Source organism: Mirounga leonina, unplaced genomic scaffold (genome assembly GCF_011800145.1).
Source record: "Mirounga leonina isolate KUSES-001 unplaced genomic scaffold, KU_Mleo_1.0 Mir_126, whole genome shotgun sequence".
In the NCBI taxonomy this organism is placed as follows: domain Eukaryota; kingdom Metazoa; phylum Chordata; class Mammalia; order Carnivora; family Phocidae; genus Mirounga; species Mirounga leonina.
Window position 1 is genome coordinate 28484385 of NW_023270314.1, and position 14280 is coordinate 28498664.

General features: G+C 60.4%; 1 protein-coding gene across 3 annotated transcripts; it reads right to left on the reverse strand.

Moving 5' to 3' along the window:
- Positions 1–249: 249 nt before the first annotated feature.
- On the reverse strand, positions 250–13752 carry CACNB3 (calcium voltage-gated channel auxiliary subunit beta 3). 3 transcript variants are annotated; one of them, XM_035002762.1, is made up of 13 exons: positions 13668–13752; positions 5335–5457; positions 4998–5120; positions 4439–4554; positions 4182–4246; positions 3945–3964; positions 3665–3745; positions 3402–3460; positions 3122–3231; positions 2669–2820; positions 2369–2464; positions 2083–2232; positions 250–1624 (listed from the first exon to the last, which is right to left on the reverse strand). In XM_035002762.1, exons 1-13 carry the CDS (start codon positions 13671–13673, stop codon positions 1310–1312), a joined length of 1416 nt encoding a protein of 471 aa, XP_034858653.1. In that variant the 5' UTR covers positions 13674–13752; the 3' UTR covers positions 250–1309. The 3 variants fall into 3 exon arrangements, with proteins under 3 accessions (XP_034858653.1, XP_034858652.1, XP_034858651.1); XM_035002761.1 differs by lacking the exon at positions 13668–13752 and adding an exon at positions 12519–12638; XM_035002760.1 differs by lacking the exon at positions 13668–13752 and adding an exon at positions 9165–9655.
- Positions 13753–14280: the final 528 nt, after the last annotated feature.

The following is a 14280-nucleotide window of genomic DNA, read 5'->3' on the forward strand; positions in this document are numbered from 1 at the left end:
AGGGACAGTGTAAGGCTGTGACGAAGCCTCTTCCCCACCTCCCAGAACAGGTCCCTTCTGTGCTGCCGAGTGTTTTCCTCCCGGCCCCTGGGTGTGAGGGGGGCCTGGGAGCACCGTGCCTCCTGCAGCTCTGTCCTTGTTCCCTTCCCACTCAGTGGCTCCTTTGCGAGAGCCACTCTCTCCGGACTCGGACTGCGCAGCGATGAACTTGGCCACCTGAGTCGGCAGACACACAACAGGAGCCCGCAAGACTGTGCATGGTGTTTATTAGTGATGACTGTGAGGTGGGGGTCTTGTGGAACATGCTCTGTAGGTCACACGCTAGAGCCATAAGGCAAGGGTAGTTGGGTAGACAGGGCCTCTGGGGGCTGTCCACTGTGTCCTCTCTCTCCCCATCTAACCCTAACTTAACAAGCAGCAGCTATGAATCAGCAAATAAAGTTGGGCCCATATTCCCCAGGAGGCATGAGGGCCAAGAACAGAAATGACAGGATGCAAGAGCAAAAGAATGAGGGAGGCAAGGAGGCCCCCGAAGCTGTTCCATACAGTCTCCGCTGTTCACGCCCTCCCTTCCCAAAGCCCCAATCTGGCTTGGCTCCTGTCTGCTACCCGTCTGGCTTGACCATGCTCCGGTCTCTGGTGCTGTCAGACGTTAGCCTTCCCAGCAGGTGAAGAGAGCCGCTGGGGAGCCTCTGGGCCCAGCCTCGCTGGCCGACTGCTCCAGCCTTGTGTGTGGGTGCCTCGCCCCAGCTGATGGACGGGAGCGTCACCCTGTTGGGCTCTGATTGTCTCATTTCTAACGTGTGGCAGTGAGGTGAGTGGAGGGCCTCGGACCCCAAAGCACAACCCCTGAGTCCCTTGACTGTTAGGACTCGTGCCTGCTCAGGGACCTTGTTTCTTCCTCATGCCATGCTGCCCACACACCCCCACCCTCTTGTCACTTTGAGGGGGCATCCCTTCCCTGAGTCTGGTGGGAAGGCCCTGGCGAAGGGGATCCTGGCCTGAGGGCACTGCCCGGGGGAGGGGGGGTGGCAGCTTCTTGTGCAGGAGAGGAAGGTGCCAGGGTGCAGCACAACGCAGCTAGTACCTGGGATGGGAGCCTAGGGGGGTCACGGTGCCCAGGAGGTAAGGGGGCTCCCTGCTTCTCCAGAACCTTGGGACCACAGGCAGCCCTGGAGCTGGGGCTGGGCAGGGGGTTGTGGGGGCTGAGCCTAGTGCCAGCCTAATGCCAGTCTACCTCCATCCTGCCTGGAGTGGGCACCCCAGCCGGCTGCACCTGCGCCTGCCAGGGGAGGGCAGCAGGAGGCGCTCAGTAGCTATCCTTGGGCCAGGGCCGGTTGCGCTGCCAGTTCCGGTCGTTGTGGTTATGCTCCGAGTCCTGGGCTAGGAGCCGGTCCTGGGGGTCGTGCCCGTTAGCACTAGGGAGCCCCGAGGTGTGTTGGCGGTGGGGCTGGTACAGGTCCTGGTAGGCGTCCGCATAGTCCTCCTCCAGGTGGCGGGAGCTACGCTGCGAGGACCCCGTCCAGGCTTGGCGGGAGCTCTCGCTGGCCTCGTCTGAGGGCATCAAGCTGTCCCGCTCCAGGGGTGAGTGCTCCTCGCCGCGCTCCCCCAGCAGCTGCTGGTTCTGGGGGCAACACAACAGCTCTAAGTAGGTGGGGCAGACCTCGCAGGGCCTCCCTCCCACCTCTAGTGGGGTGGGGGTGGGGGATTCTTCCCCCTCAACTCTCAGTTCCTGGATACAGGAAATGGTGCGAGGAGGGAGAAGCATCTTCCACTTGAGACATGGAAAACGGGAGCTTTGGACTCCTGCAGAATTCAGGCTCTGCCTTCAAGACAGACTAAGTGAAAGAGTGTGTTTCTTCTGAGCTCAGAAAAGTAACCTCAGATTACCCATCTCATTGCTTTCTTCCCTTTCGCATCAGGGAGTTCCTTTGCCCATCTGCCCTAGCTCTGTACAGCAGAGCTGAGTTCTCCAATCCTTTGGCCTTCGAGCTGGAGGCCAAGGACAATCCTCTGGGCCAGGAGGGGACAGTGCTTTGGCTGGCTTAGCCTGAGCATCTGTGCCCAATTGGAAATGGGTACCTGAAGTCCGGGGATGGCACTGGGAGGACCCAGAAGTCCAGGGCCAGGGGCTGGGTGGTGGGTGGCCCTCCAGTAAACCTCTAGGTACTCAGCCAGGTGCTCACAGGCATCCTCCAGCTGGTTCTCATCCAGAATCACATCAAATGACTCCTGGTGGGGAGAGGGAAAGCAGGGAGATGGGCTTCCTCTCAGTAGCGGCCCCCCACCCATCTCCAACACTCCCCCAGCCCTGGAAAAGCAAGAGTGGGCACAGCAGTCTACCTGTGTCGCTGACCCAGGCACTCACCGGTGGGCACTGAACCAGCTTATCATAAGCCATCATCTGTACTGTCAGGTGCTTCATCTGTGACTTGCCCCGGGAGCGGATGAGGCGCTGGAGGACCTGAGGGGGAAGGGCAGGGCTGGGCCTAGAAAGAACTGGGCCTGTCCCCCACTTGTGATACAGCACCAGGAGCAGGTACGGACGATCAGGAGGGGGCAGCAGGGAAAGGGAACCCAGGAGTCCCCAGGCAGGGACCGAGTAGCGTTGTGCCGCATGGTGGGAGGGCAGCCCCATGGACCGCCTCCATCGCCACTGTCGATGTACCTTTGGTGAGGACACTTTGACAAAGACGATGATGGGCGCCAGTGAGGTCTTGGCCAGCTGTGCCGGGTGGTTGATGGTGTCAGCATCCAGCACTACCAGCTGCAGGGATTTGGCCAGCTCGAATATGCGCTCGATCTCACTCTGTACTTCCGCTGTGGAGGGGGCAAGCGAGCCGTGATGCTCACCGTGGGGCTCCACCTGCTTCTTCCTCCAGCGGGGCTGCAGGCTCTCCCGGATGGTAGATGGGAAGGCACCAGAGGGAGAGGGTACTCATCAAGGCCCCCGGGGCAAGCAGAGAAACAGGGAACCGGGGTGACTGGGATGGTTCTCGCCAGTCCTGGGGCAGGTAGAGGAGCTGGGCAGGACTGCAAGGTGCCAGGGAAGAGGAAGGTAGGAGGAAGGGTCTCACTAACGCTCGAGCAGGCCGACAAGCAGGAGACCGGGACTTCTCACCAATGCTGGAGCGGGCGGAGGAGCGCTCAATGATGGTCCTCTTGCCCGGGTTGTTGAGCACAGATCGCTTTGCCAGCGAGAGGTCCGCTGTGACTCGGGTGATGGAGATCCTGGGGTCGGGGTGGAGAATCACAGCCCAGCTCTAAATTTCAAGCCTTAGGCCTCTCCTTACCCAGGTCCCACTAATTGTCTCTTTAGAGAAGACCTGGCTACAGGCACCTGGAAGGAGATAATGATCTTCTCCCAGGTTCTCATGCCACCTGAGGCCAGAGCAGCTTACCTGCCATCAAACCTATGTTTGAGGAAGTCGAAGAGAGCCTTCTGCATCATGTCTGTGACCTGGGTGGGAGGGGTGAGGGGAGAGGCATGCGACTGACTGGGGGGCCTCTCGGGGAGAGGCAGCATCCCTAGGCCTGGCCCTGGAGCCCGCCCCCTCCACATACAGAGCTGATGAGGGGAGAACACCCCCTCCCACCGTCCCTGCGGCCTTCCCATGGCAGGCTGGGTAGGGGCAACTCTTTGGGGTCAGGGACCTTCTCTCACCTCATAACCTTTCAGAGAGGGTCCCACCAACACCACAGGCCGCATGGAGGGCACCACATCATACGGGGGAACGTGTTCTGCCTGCAGGATTGACCTGAGGTCAAGCAGGACCGTGGCCCTGTCGCCTGTCCTATGCCTGACTGCTGCAGGGCAGATTCAGAAGTTCTGGGCTCCCTCCCTTCTCTGTTCTCTTGCCCTTCCAGCAACGACTGCCCAGAAAGCTGTCCCCACAGCTGTAAGCCATGAGCCCCCCCCAGCCCAGATCCCTTTCTTGACTCACCTGCTTTTGCTTCTGCTTGGCTTTTTGGAAAAGGAAATAAAAGATTAAAGTTGGTGAAGGGGGAAAGGCCCCGGGGGCATGGTATTCCCTTCCCCAGGGGAGACACTGGGTTTCTCTGAGCTCTTTTGGTCCCTCCACCAACCCCTTCCCACACAGCTCACCTGGGAACCAGCTCCCTTTTCCCCCTGTGTCTTAGTCACCCACCTACCCAAGACGGGCGGGTTGGGGGGAGGCTACCTAGAGATGGAGGAGGGGAGCGTCGGTTGCCAATGTCACTCAGGCTGGAGGGGTTCCCAGATCTCCTGAGAGCAGAAAGGGAGGTCAGTAAGCTTCTGTGTGCACACAGGTTCTACACATTATTTAATAGTCGCATACATGTCCTTACATCTTGGCTAGTGAGGGAGGGGTGCGTGTGACATCTGTGTATCTGCACGTGTGTCAGCTTCCGGGTACGAGGGGGGGTATGTTTATGGAGTCACAAACCCTGCTCTCACCTGGCCTTCTGCTCCTGCTTGAGCCGGATGCTCTCCAGGCGCTGGGGGCTGGGGATGAAGGCGATGTCCCCACCCTCTTTCACTAGCCTCCCGATCCACCAGTCATTGCTGTACTTCTGGGGGAAGGGGTGGTGAGAGGAGGCACCCAGGCCTCAGTCCTGGCTCTTCAACATGAAGGAGCCAGGGAGGCATTCAGAGTTGGTCTGAGGAAGGCAGCACGAAAGGAGGGGGGCGGGAGAAGGTGCCAGAGGGAAGGGCAACCAGGTTTGAGCCACCCAAGATTTCAGTGTGGCATCACTGATGTCACAGGGGACCCAGAAGGCAGCTCATCTAACTGCTCGCTTTACACATATGGAGACTGAGGCCCAAGCTAGGTCTCAGAAGGATGGAGGCCCTGGGCATTGGGGTTTAGATATGAGGGGCATATGGGTGTGTGTTCTGGGTAAGAGCTGAGGAGTCTGGGGACTTGTTTATAGACTAAGACTGAAGTAAGAGGCATGGGAGCTGGGGCAAGAGCAGGGGAATGAGGTGGCTTCTCTTTGGGGTTGGGGTTGGTCACCTCTTTAATGTGCAGAAAATCTTTGGCCTCAAAGTTGACTCCAGAGCCCTGGACTGGGCACTCCTCATCCAGGACGCCACAGTAGCTGACATTGGTCCTCACAGCAAATGCCACAGGTTTGTGCTAGGGAATTTGGCCATCAGGGCAAGTGAGGGGAGCTTCGCAGCACCCCTTCTAACTTCAGTGCCCCATTAGTAGAGGGCAGAGACCCCAAGAGAACGCCCATGACACACACACACTCACACTCATGAGCATCCCGCCCACTGAGCCCGGGGGACTTAGGACTGAGCACAAGTTTCCACACAGCCTGGCCTGGCCTGCCCACCCAAGTTGATACCTTGGCCCTTTCAAGCTGCTGCTGAGCCTGGCTCTCCACTTCCCGCCGGGCACTCTCCCGGTCCTCCTCCAGGGAGACGTCTGAGTCCAGAGATGGGCGGCTGGTATAGGAGTCGGCTGAACCCTGGCATGGGGGAGAGGCTGTTACCCCTGGGCTCAGGTGTGAGGGGCACCATAGGCATCCTCTAAGCCCCCCTACAGCAGGGCCTCCACTAACCCTAGCCCGCCCATGTCCACTCGGGTAGCTGGGCCCTAGCGGTCCCCCCGTCTCCCTGAGAAGGGCCCAGTGCCTCTGGGGCTGCAGGAAAGCCAGCCCAATCCATATGTGCTAAGATCTGGGCCCCTCCCCCCAAGCCTATTAATACTGCAGCCTTGAATAGAGCTTTCCCTTTCCTCCTTCCTCCCTTTCCTCCCCTCTACCCTGGCCTCTGAGGCAGAGTGAAGGGAGATGTGCTGAAGATGATATATTGGAGATGATCCTGAGTCCAAAAGACCCAGCCTTCTTGCTCACATCAGCCTGCAAAGCAGCCTGGACCTTATCCCTTTAAAATGCGTGGCAGGGGTACAGTCAGCCGGGAACAGTCAAGAGACTCTGGTTGGCATGGCACTGGTCCTGAGTGTCAGGACAGGGCCATCCACCCCCTTAGATCTCATCTCCCCCAGTGCCTAGCCTTCCAGGGAGGAGGACACAGAGCTGCCAACTCCTGGAAGTCACTTCCTCTCTACCCTCGCCGCCCCCACTTTCTTTCCTCTCACACCTGCTGGGGCAACTGGCCAGGTGTGGGCAGCAAACAAGACACGGACTGAGAAGGCAACACAAAGCTGTCTCCCTGGGCCCCAGTGAGGCTCTGCCACACCTACCATCTGGCCCACATCTCCCCAGCCCTTCCCCAAGGGGATATCAGCCCTAGAGGAAGGACCTGTCAGTGCCAGGCAACCCAGCCGAGGACCCTGGGGTGGTAGGGACGGGGTCTTTGGTAACCTGAGCCAGGAGAGTCTTCGAGTCCTGCCCACAGGAAGGGTCTTTGGGCAGGGGCTACATTTGGAGGGTTGCAGAGCTCACCATGAGGGAGGCCCTGAAGGAGACGCACAAATGAGCAAGGGAAGCTGGACCTCAGGACAGGAAGATAGAAGTCAGGATGTCTGGGTTTCCCCCTGAGTCTAGGGGAAAGGGAATCTTTTGTTTTCTGCCTCAGTTTCCCCTCTTTATGATCAGAAGCCTGACGTGCTACTTCCATCAGTTCTGAGGTGCAGGTGGCAGAGATAAGATAGGGGCCTCGATAAGGAGTCCATGTGGGAGTGTGTGTGTGTGTGTGTGTGTGTGTGTGTGTAGGGAAGGGGTTTTTAGAATGTACTCAGACTGAGAAACACTCCTTCAAGCTCACTGTGCGTGACCACTTAGAGAAGGCAGCGGAAGCCAGACTCTCAGTGGGGAAGACAAACTCACATACCGCCATGCCCTCTGCCCCAGCCCCACCATCGGCAAGAGGGCTGGTCCGCTGGCTATCGGTCCGGGGCCTTGAGCCACAGCTAAAGACAACGTCTGTGGTAGACGGAAGGCATGAAGATAGCACAAAGGGGAAAAAGCCTTTCATTTTACAGGAGTAGAGTCTGCCTGCTATTCCCCATCTCTCTTGAGAACAAAATAAGGCTGGCTTGTCAGCAGGATAAAGAGCAGCTGAGGCCGGGAAGAAGCTTCGCACTGTCAGTGGAGTGGGGGGACCTCCTCGTAGGGGTCTTACACATAGGAGATGGCTGTCTAAAGTGAACAGGGGCCAGCGGGAAGAGAGGCAAGAGACGAGGCGGGATGACCACTCACTTTGATGAGTATACATCACATGCCTCCTAGATGTCCAGGCCTGTGCTGGCAGAGGAGTCTGACCTTCACCCTCTGCTCCACAGGCTCTCGGCCTCATTTCGTCACCTTAATGTCCCTGCCTGGGGCATCTGGGTCACCTGGCCTCTCGCCTCAGGATGGGAATGACAGGATCTGCCCGTAAATGTTTAATGAGTTGTGCTCTGGATGGAACCCCCTCTCCATTATTCCCAAGTCCTCGGAGCTCACCCATCTCTCGTGCGCGGGTACCACCTGGGAGGCCGGGGCCACCCTGCCAAGCGTGCTCCGGGCTGTTGCCTCCCTCACCCCCCGTTGTGCCGAAACAGCCAGAGGCTCAGTACTTTTGGAACTGCCAGGAGTTGGCACAGTGCCCTGGTGGTGCCCCCCTTGCCTGGTGAGTGTGTGGGCAGGCTGCAGCTCCACTCTTGCCTGGCACAGGGGAAGGAGAGGAGGGAGATGAGCCTGTGGATTTATTTAGAGCCTGATCTCCCTCCTACTGCTTCAGAGGGGGCCTCAGGGAGAGCAAGGAGCCAGGCAAGAGAAAGGGAAGTGGGGGAGGGTGATCCAGGAACCAGCAAGGGGTGCGGAGCCAGCGAGGGGGCAAGAGACTGCCCCAACACCAGCCACATGTCAGTCTTTACCTTGCAACAGCCTTTGCCGTCTCACCAGGGCTGGGAAAGAACCTCCTAGGGCCCTCCAGCCCCTCAGAGAGGTTCCTTCTCAAGCTCACCTTGGCACCCTGGGCCATGTCAGCTGTCCCTTCAACGGTCAGAAAGAGGTGTCCACCAGAGCCTTGAAAATCATCTGCTCTAGCTGCAGTGTAATTAGCCCCAGAGGCCCAATGGGGAATTGGGCCCAGCAGGAGCCCAGTCCCAGAAAAGGACTGAGAGCTGTCTACTCTGAACCCGAGGACTCCTGTATCCTGGGCTTGGCACCAAAAGATGGAAGAAAACGCAAATACTCCCCTTTTGACTAGAGGGCTCTACCCTCCACACCTATCAGGGACCCCTCCCAAGCCATCTAGTGGTCCTCTCTGAAGGAGGCCTTCATGCAGGAGGTTTGAGGGAAGGAACGGAGAAGCTGCTCCCCATCCTTGCCCCATCTTTCCAGGCACTCTCCCTGTTCCCTGAGCTCCGGGAATCACTGCCTAATGAGCTGATTTGTCTCAGTGGGTCAGGAGATAAAAGCAAAGAGAAGAATTAAATATTTATCAGTTGCCTAGTTCTCTGAGCAAAGAGCTTCCTCTCCATCCCCAGGCCCTCAGCCCCTCTGGCCTCACCTCCAGGCCCTCCATGCTGAGCAGGAGCTCAGGAAGCCCACTGCTCTGAGGATGCCTCAGCAGGAGGCGTGGAACGGATGGGGCTCAGTCAGCTGGCCCACCCATGTGCTGGGTGCCTAGTTTCCAGCCCGGGAGAGAAGCTGGGCTACAGGCAGGGTGAGGAAACAAGGCAATGCTCAGGGATGGCAGCAGAAGGGAATAATGGAGGTCCTCGAGTTTATGATCCTTCTGAGGCTGGTACCTGACTCTCTGATGTTCTCCTAGGCTCTAAATTTGTCCTTTACTCGAAGCACAGGAGGTCTGAATGCTCCTCCTCCCAGAAAGCTCCAGCTTCTCCTGTAGCTGCTGTGTTCAGACCCCGTCAGTCCTCCTTTGGGAGCTCCAGATGCTGCGTGTGCCCTCTTTACAGCCTCCGTGCCCTCAGCCTCCAGCCCTTCCTCCCTCTATCCTTCAGTCCCGGGCTCTGGAGCCACCTGCTTGAGCCTTTCCCCCACACTACCCCCACCTTGCACACACCCTATACCCCTTGGTCTAGGACTGGGGTCCTGGGAAGCCCTGGGCATGAAAATCCATCTCCCCACTTTCCAGGAGCGCCCCCCTGCACGCCCTGCCGCTCCACTGAGGCGTTTTTCGAAGTCCTGCACAGGGGAAGGGTCCAAGGGAGAAGAGAAGTCACCCCAACTTCCCCACCCCCACCCTCACCGTGGGCACTCACCGCCTCCGAGTCCTCAAACCCGGGCACGTAGGAGTCGTCATACATGGGGGAGTCCGGGTGGGGGGGAGCAAGCGGCGCCGGGGGCGGGAGCAGCCGGAGGCAGGGGCGAGGACAGCGGGCCGCGCCCGAGAGATGCCACCGAGCCCCGCAGCCCTGCGGGCGGCGGCGGAGAGCGAGAGAGCGCGAAGGAGAGAGCGAGCCGCGAAGACCAGCTGCTCGGAGCTCAAATCACCGCTCCCCCCACCCCACCCCCGCCCCCCAAACCCTGCCGGTCCCACCCCGAGCGCGGCTGAGGAATCTGGCGCCGGCTCCTACAACAATAGTGCCCGCCCACCTGACCCCCTCCCCGGGAGCAGGCGAGGGCGGCGGCGGGGGGCGCCGGCCACCCGGGGGCCCGCGACCGGCCAGGGAGAGGGTGGCCGGCCGCAGCCGGGGGGAAGGTGGGTCCCCAAGCACCTATGGGGCACAGGGGCGGCGGGGAGGAAGGGGAGGAGAGACTGCGGGCGGGGCGGATCCAGGCTCGGAGGAGGCGGGGCGAGGAGGGATGCGGAGACAGAGACGCTCAGCAACCCAGGAAATACTCCGCCGGGAAACAAAGGGCTGGAGCGGGGGAGGGGAGGGGGCGCGGAGATGGTACCCAAGCCGAGAAAGCGGAGGGTGCAGGTTGCGGGGAGGCAGGAGACAGAGAAAGGAGGCGTTGAGGCAGAGGGAGAAAGGGGGGGAGACAGGAAATTAGGGAGACTGGGGGAGCTCGGAGAGGCGGGGCGGGGGCGGGGGACGGGCGGCCGATGGGGGAGGGGCCCCAGGTGAGAGGGCGGCGTGTCTGGGCCCTAGCGGCCCAGAGACTCGGAAAACAAACCCGCAATGGAGGGGGGGGAATGGGTTTGGCGACCCCAGGCCAATGTCGTGAAAGTAGCCCCTACCCCAACAGGTGCTCGGCCCCCTTAGGGCTGGGACCCTGCAAAGAGCCTTGTCGCTCAACCCGTGCAAAGGGGGAGGTTTTGGGTCCGGCCGCCCCACACCTGTTGCGCCAGCGGATTCCATCCTAGGCTGGCCAGGATGGGGGTTCCCTTCCTCACTTCCTTGCCAAGGACTGAGCTCGGCAGTGCCAAGGCATCCGTGGGAACTGGGGGAGGGAGGGGCTGTTTTAGGTGAGCCTAAAGGGAGGAGGAAAGAAACCGGAGGGTGGAGGTAGCGGGACTGTCGGGGCTGGGACAGAAGGTGGGATCCTGGCCACCCTGGGGTTGGAGCAGGGTGGGGGAGAGGGCAAGACGAGCGAATCACTAGTGTGAGGCCAGATTCCCTCCTGAGAAAAAGGATGGGGGTGGGGTGGCCGGTATCCGGGTTGGAGCCACGGGGCCGCTCTGCACCAGTCAGTCTCCTTCCCAGGGGCACTGAGATGTGAGGTTAGAGACCGAGAAGCAGCCCTCCTCCTGAATAAACTTCCCCAAAGATCCACCCATTTGAGCTCCCTCCTTTCTTCCATCTCCTGAGCAACACTGTTCCTTGGAATTTTGATTACTTACCTGCCGCCCTCCCCCACCACTCGGGGGGTGTGAGATAGAAAGAGGGTTACACTTGGAGGCCCCTGAGCTCAGTCCTTCTCCAGTCCCAGTTTCTCACACCCAGGAGGGTGAATCAGGAATCTGCTCATCGCTTTACCTTCCTGAGCTACAGGGGAGTCAGAAGACGGAAACCGACACGGTGTGATGAGGTCTAGGGGGGAAGCACTGCCCACGGGAGAGAAGACCACCCAACCCAACTGGCTTCCCCATTTATGTAACCTTGTTCATGTTCCATTGCCAAGAAAGAAGGAGAGAAGGGGCCTCATCTTAAGACTATCTTTAGTCTGCCTTTAATCTGTCTACCCCTGTGAGTGGTGCAGCCCAGCTCTGCTTAGCATCTTCCTCCCGCTGGATTTGGCAGACAACTTTGTTGGAGCCCGACGGCCTGGCAAGCACTGTTGCGGGGGGCGGTGGGGGGAGCCGGCTTTCACAGTTCCTTCTCCTGAGTCCAGCACCATTTGGGGGTTGGTTATACATTGGATTCTTTGGTAGTGCCGGCTCCCAGACACTGTTCTTTTCACTTTCGTGCCCTCTTCCAGTTTCTCAGAATTCCTCGGATCCTCCTCTTTTGTTCTCTGCCTCTTCAGTTCCTTCTGTTTTTCCAGAAGGGCAGAAAGGCACGAGGTGTGAAAGAATAGGACCTTCAAGATGCTCTCTCTCCTGGAAGATGATTCCAGTGAAGACAGCTGCTGAGGCACCTGCTTCTCTTCCCATCCCTGAATCTACTCTCCTGGTCTCTCCTTTTGGGACTCTTTCCACCACCAGGGGGTCCTGCGGCCCAGCGGATCTGCCATCAGCTTCACTCCTTCCTCACACATCTTGTTGTCTTCATCCCCATCTGGGACAGTGGTGTCCAAGTCTCCTTCTGAGGCAGGAGTTGCCATGCCAACCACCCCTGGGAGATGGGTTCAGTTTTTCACACCTGGGCCCATCCCTTGGGTCTCACAGGAGCTTCAGAGCTGCTCTCCTTTCCTTATCTGAGTTGCTACTCAATGCCCCCTTCCATTTCTCACCTCACCCACACCTGCCTGCTCCAGTTCTCATGCCAACTTCCTGTCTTGAAACAAGACATGCGCCTGTCAGTATCCGTGTGGCCCCGACCCCTTTTCTTTTCCGTGGCTGAGCATAAGGGGAGAGAGCGAGGGCACAAAAAGGATTCGAGGATTCCTGCTCTCCTTGTTCTAGGAGAGAGCTGTTAGACTGGCAGCTGGCTGGTAGCCAAGGCATGGACGCAGGACGTAGGGGCGACGGGGGGGTGGGGGCGGGGGGGGGGGAACCTGGATAACCAACCAGGTTTGGGAGTTGGAGTTCTTGGGAGTCTCCAGAAGACATTCTAGCTTCTCCTATAAGTGCACCAGGAGGCTGGACAGATCCTAATCCCTCTGCATTGAGTGGGGAAACTGAGCTAGTACCTCTGGGAAGTCCTTCTCCCCAGCAGTCTTTAAGATCTGGACCACGCCAAACCCCCCACATTCTAACTGATAGGCTGCCCTCGGGGAGCCTGGAGAGGGGCACCAGGGGAGCTTGGTGGATCCCTCTTATCTCCTTCTTTCATCTGGCCCCTTTTCTGGCTCCCCAGGCAGTCTTCCCCTCCCATCCCAATCCCAGTGCTTAGAAGCCGCCCGCTCTGGTTGCTCCTTCCTTTCTTGCCCGCCTCTTCCACCCTTAGCCTCACCTCCTCGATCTTCCTCCCTCCCCATCACTGCAGTCTCCCCCAAGTGCGGGCCCTCTTCCTAGCTTGGAGTGGGGGTCTCCTCCCACCCACTGGGGAGGGGGCCCCCGCGTTTACCTCATTCAGCAGGAAGGTTGCACTGGAGTCAGAAAAAGACATAGACCGGGCTAGCGGCCTTTCCCCCTCCCCCGGGCCAGGGGCTCCGAGGCGGGAGCAGGACCCGGCCGCCGCTCTGCACACTGGCTCCCGCCTGCACGCCTGGCCTCGCCCCACGCCCGCCCGGCTCGCCGCGGGCTCGCGTCCCTCTCTCCGGGTTCCCTCCCCCTTTCCTCCTCCTTCCCTCCCTCTCCCTTCCTCTCCCTCCCTTTCTCGCCGCCTCTGTCACTCTCTCTCTCCGACCTTTCAGTCCTGCTCTCTCCATTTCCGTCTCTTCTTCCTCCTCTCTACGGCGCGTGCTCTCTGTTTATCTGCGAGCCTCCCACTGTCCTTCTACCCCCACATCTCGCCTCCCTTCTCCGCCTCCCCCCTCCTCCTCCAGACGGCCCCCAGAAAAGGTAGGAGCTCTGGAGCTCCCACCGCCGCGGGCAGAAGGGCGGCAGTAGCTCCGGGGCCGCCCGGACCCCGGAGCTCTAGGCGGAAGGTTCTGGTCCCTCCCGACCCCCGCTCCGTGCGCCCGCGCTCCACCCCGACCTCAGCAGGGGAAAGGATCGAAGGGAGGAATGCCCGTGTGCGGCTCGCTGGCCCCCGCGGCAAGGCGCCCCCTCCGGGGTCCGGGGAAGCCACGTGCGGCCACCCGTCCCCGACCCAGACCCTGCGTCTCCAGCGCGTCGGGGAGTCTCTCGATCTCCCCTCTCTCCCGGGTCCCGGCGCCGCGGACTCAGCCCGCGAAGGCGCGGGGCGAGGCGAGGCGAGGCGGGGCGGCTCCTCCCCGACCGGCTGCAGCGCCCCCTAGGCTCACTCGCTCGGTGGCCGCACACGCCCTCCAGGTGGCGGCACCCGTCCGGGGGTCCAGTGTGTCGGCCGGCTGGGGGCCAGGCCTGCCAGCAGGAGGCGCTGCCCTGGCCGGAGCGGAGGGGGCGCTGCTCGCAGCCAGACCCCCACCGAAGCCAAGGCCGAACCCCTCTCCTTCTCTTTTCCAAGAACTGCGGTCCCACTGGTCGGACCCCCAGGATGGGACTCCAGGCTGCACTCTGTCTCCACCCCCTGCACCCGCCGTAGGATTCCTTTGAGACCCTTGGCTTCTCTGGGGCCTTCGACAGCTCCTACCTCCATGTTGGTCTCCAGGGGCGCCCCCGCTGAGCCCAGCAGCTTCCCGGCCCCGCCTGGGCAGCTGGGAGTACAGAGTCGCCGGACCGCTGCTCCGGTCAGTACCCCCTCCGCCCCCTTCGGCGGGCACGTCAAACAGGACAAGCCCAAGTTCTGGGGGGGAGCGGGGGGGGGTAGCCCCAGCCGGCTCTCTCCCTGCACCCTTCCAAGCGGATCAGCCTCTCATTGGTCCTTCCACACCCCCAACACCCCTAGGCCGGACTCTTCTGTGTACCCAAGACGGTGACTAAAAGGGAGGGGGCGGCCGAACCCCTCGCGGAGACAGACACGCCCTGATGCTGAGTGACAGGAGTCCCTAACTTCCCCTCACACCACCTAGAACTCTTCCCCTTAAGATCAAGGGCGCTCCATGGGTCCGCCTCAGCCCTTCTTTTATATGCCTTCCCCTGGGGGGGGGGGGTTCCTGGAACCCCCCTCCCCAATCCTCCCATCCCCTGGGGATCTTGCAAGACTTCTCCCCCTCTCTGTTGAGCTGACCCTCCACTTGCCCCCATTCCAGAGGGAGCGAAACTGGGGAGAAGCAGTTCTCTCTCCACCCCTTAACCTGGAAAGT

Excerpts from the sequence above, each read along its gene's own strand:
- CACNB3 (XM_035002760.1), bottom strand. The coding sequence starts at position 9,209 with ATGTATGACGACTCCTACGTGCCCGGGTTTGAGGACTCGGAGGCG. Across the intron at positions 5,458-9,164 it reads GGTTTGAGGACTCGGAGGCG|GGTTCAGCCGACTCCTATAC; the intron begins GTGAGTGCCCAC and ends CCCCCATGCCAG. Across the intron at positions 4,555-4,997 it reads ATTTTCTGCACATTAAAGAG|AAGTACAGCAATGACTGGTG; the intron begins GTGACCAACCCC and ends CCCTTCCCCCAG.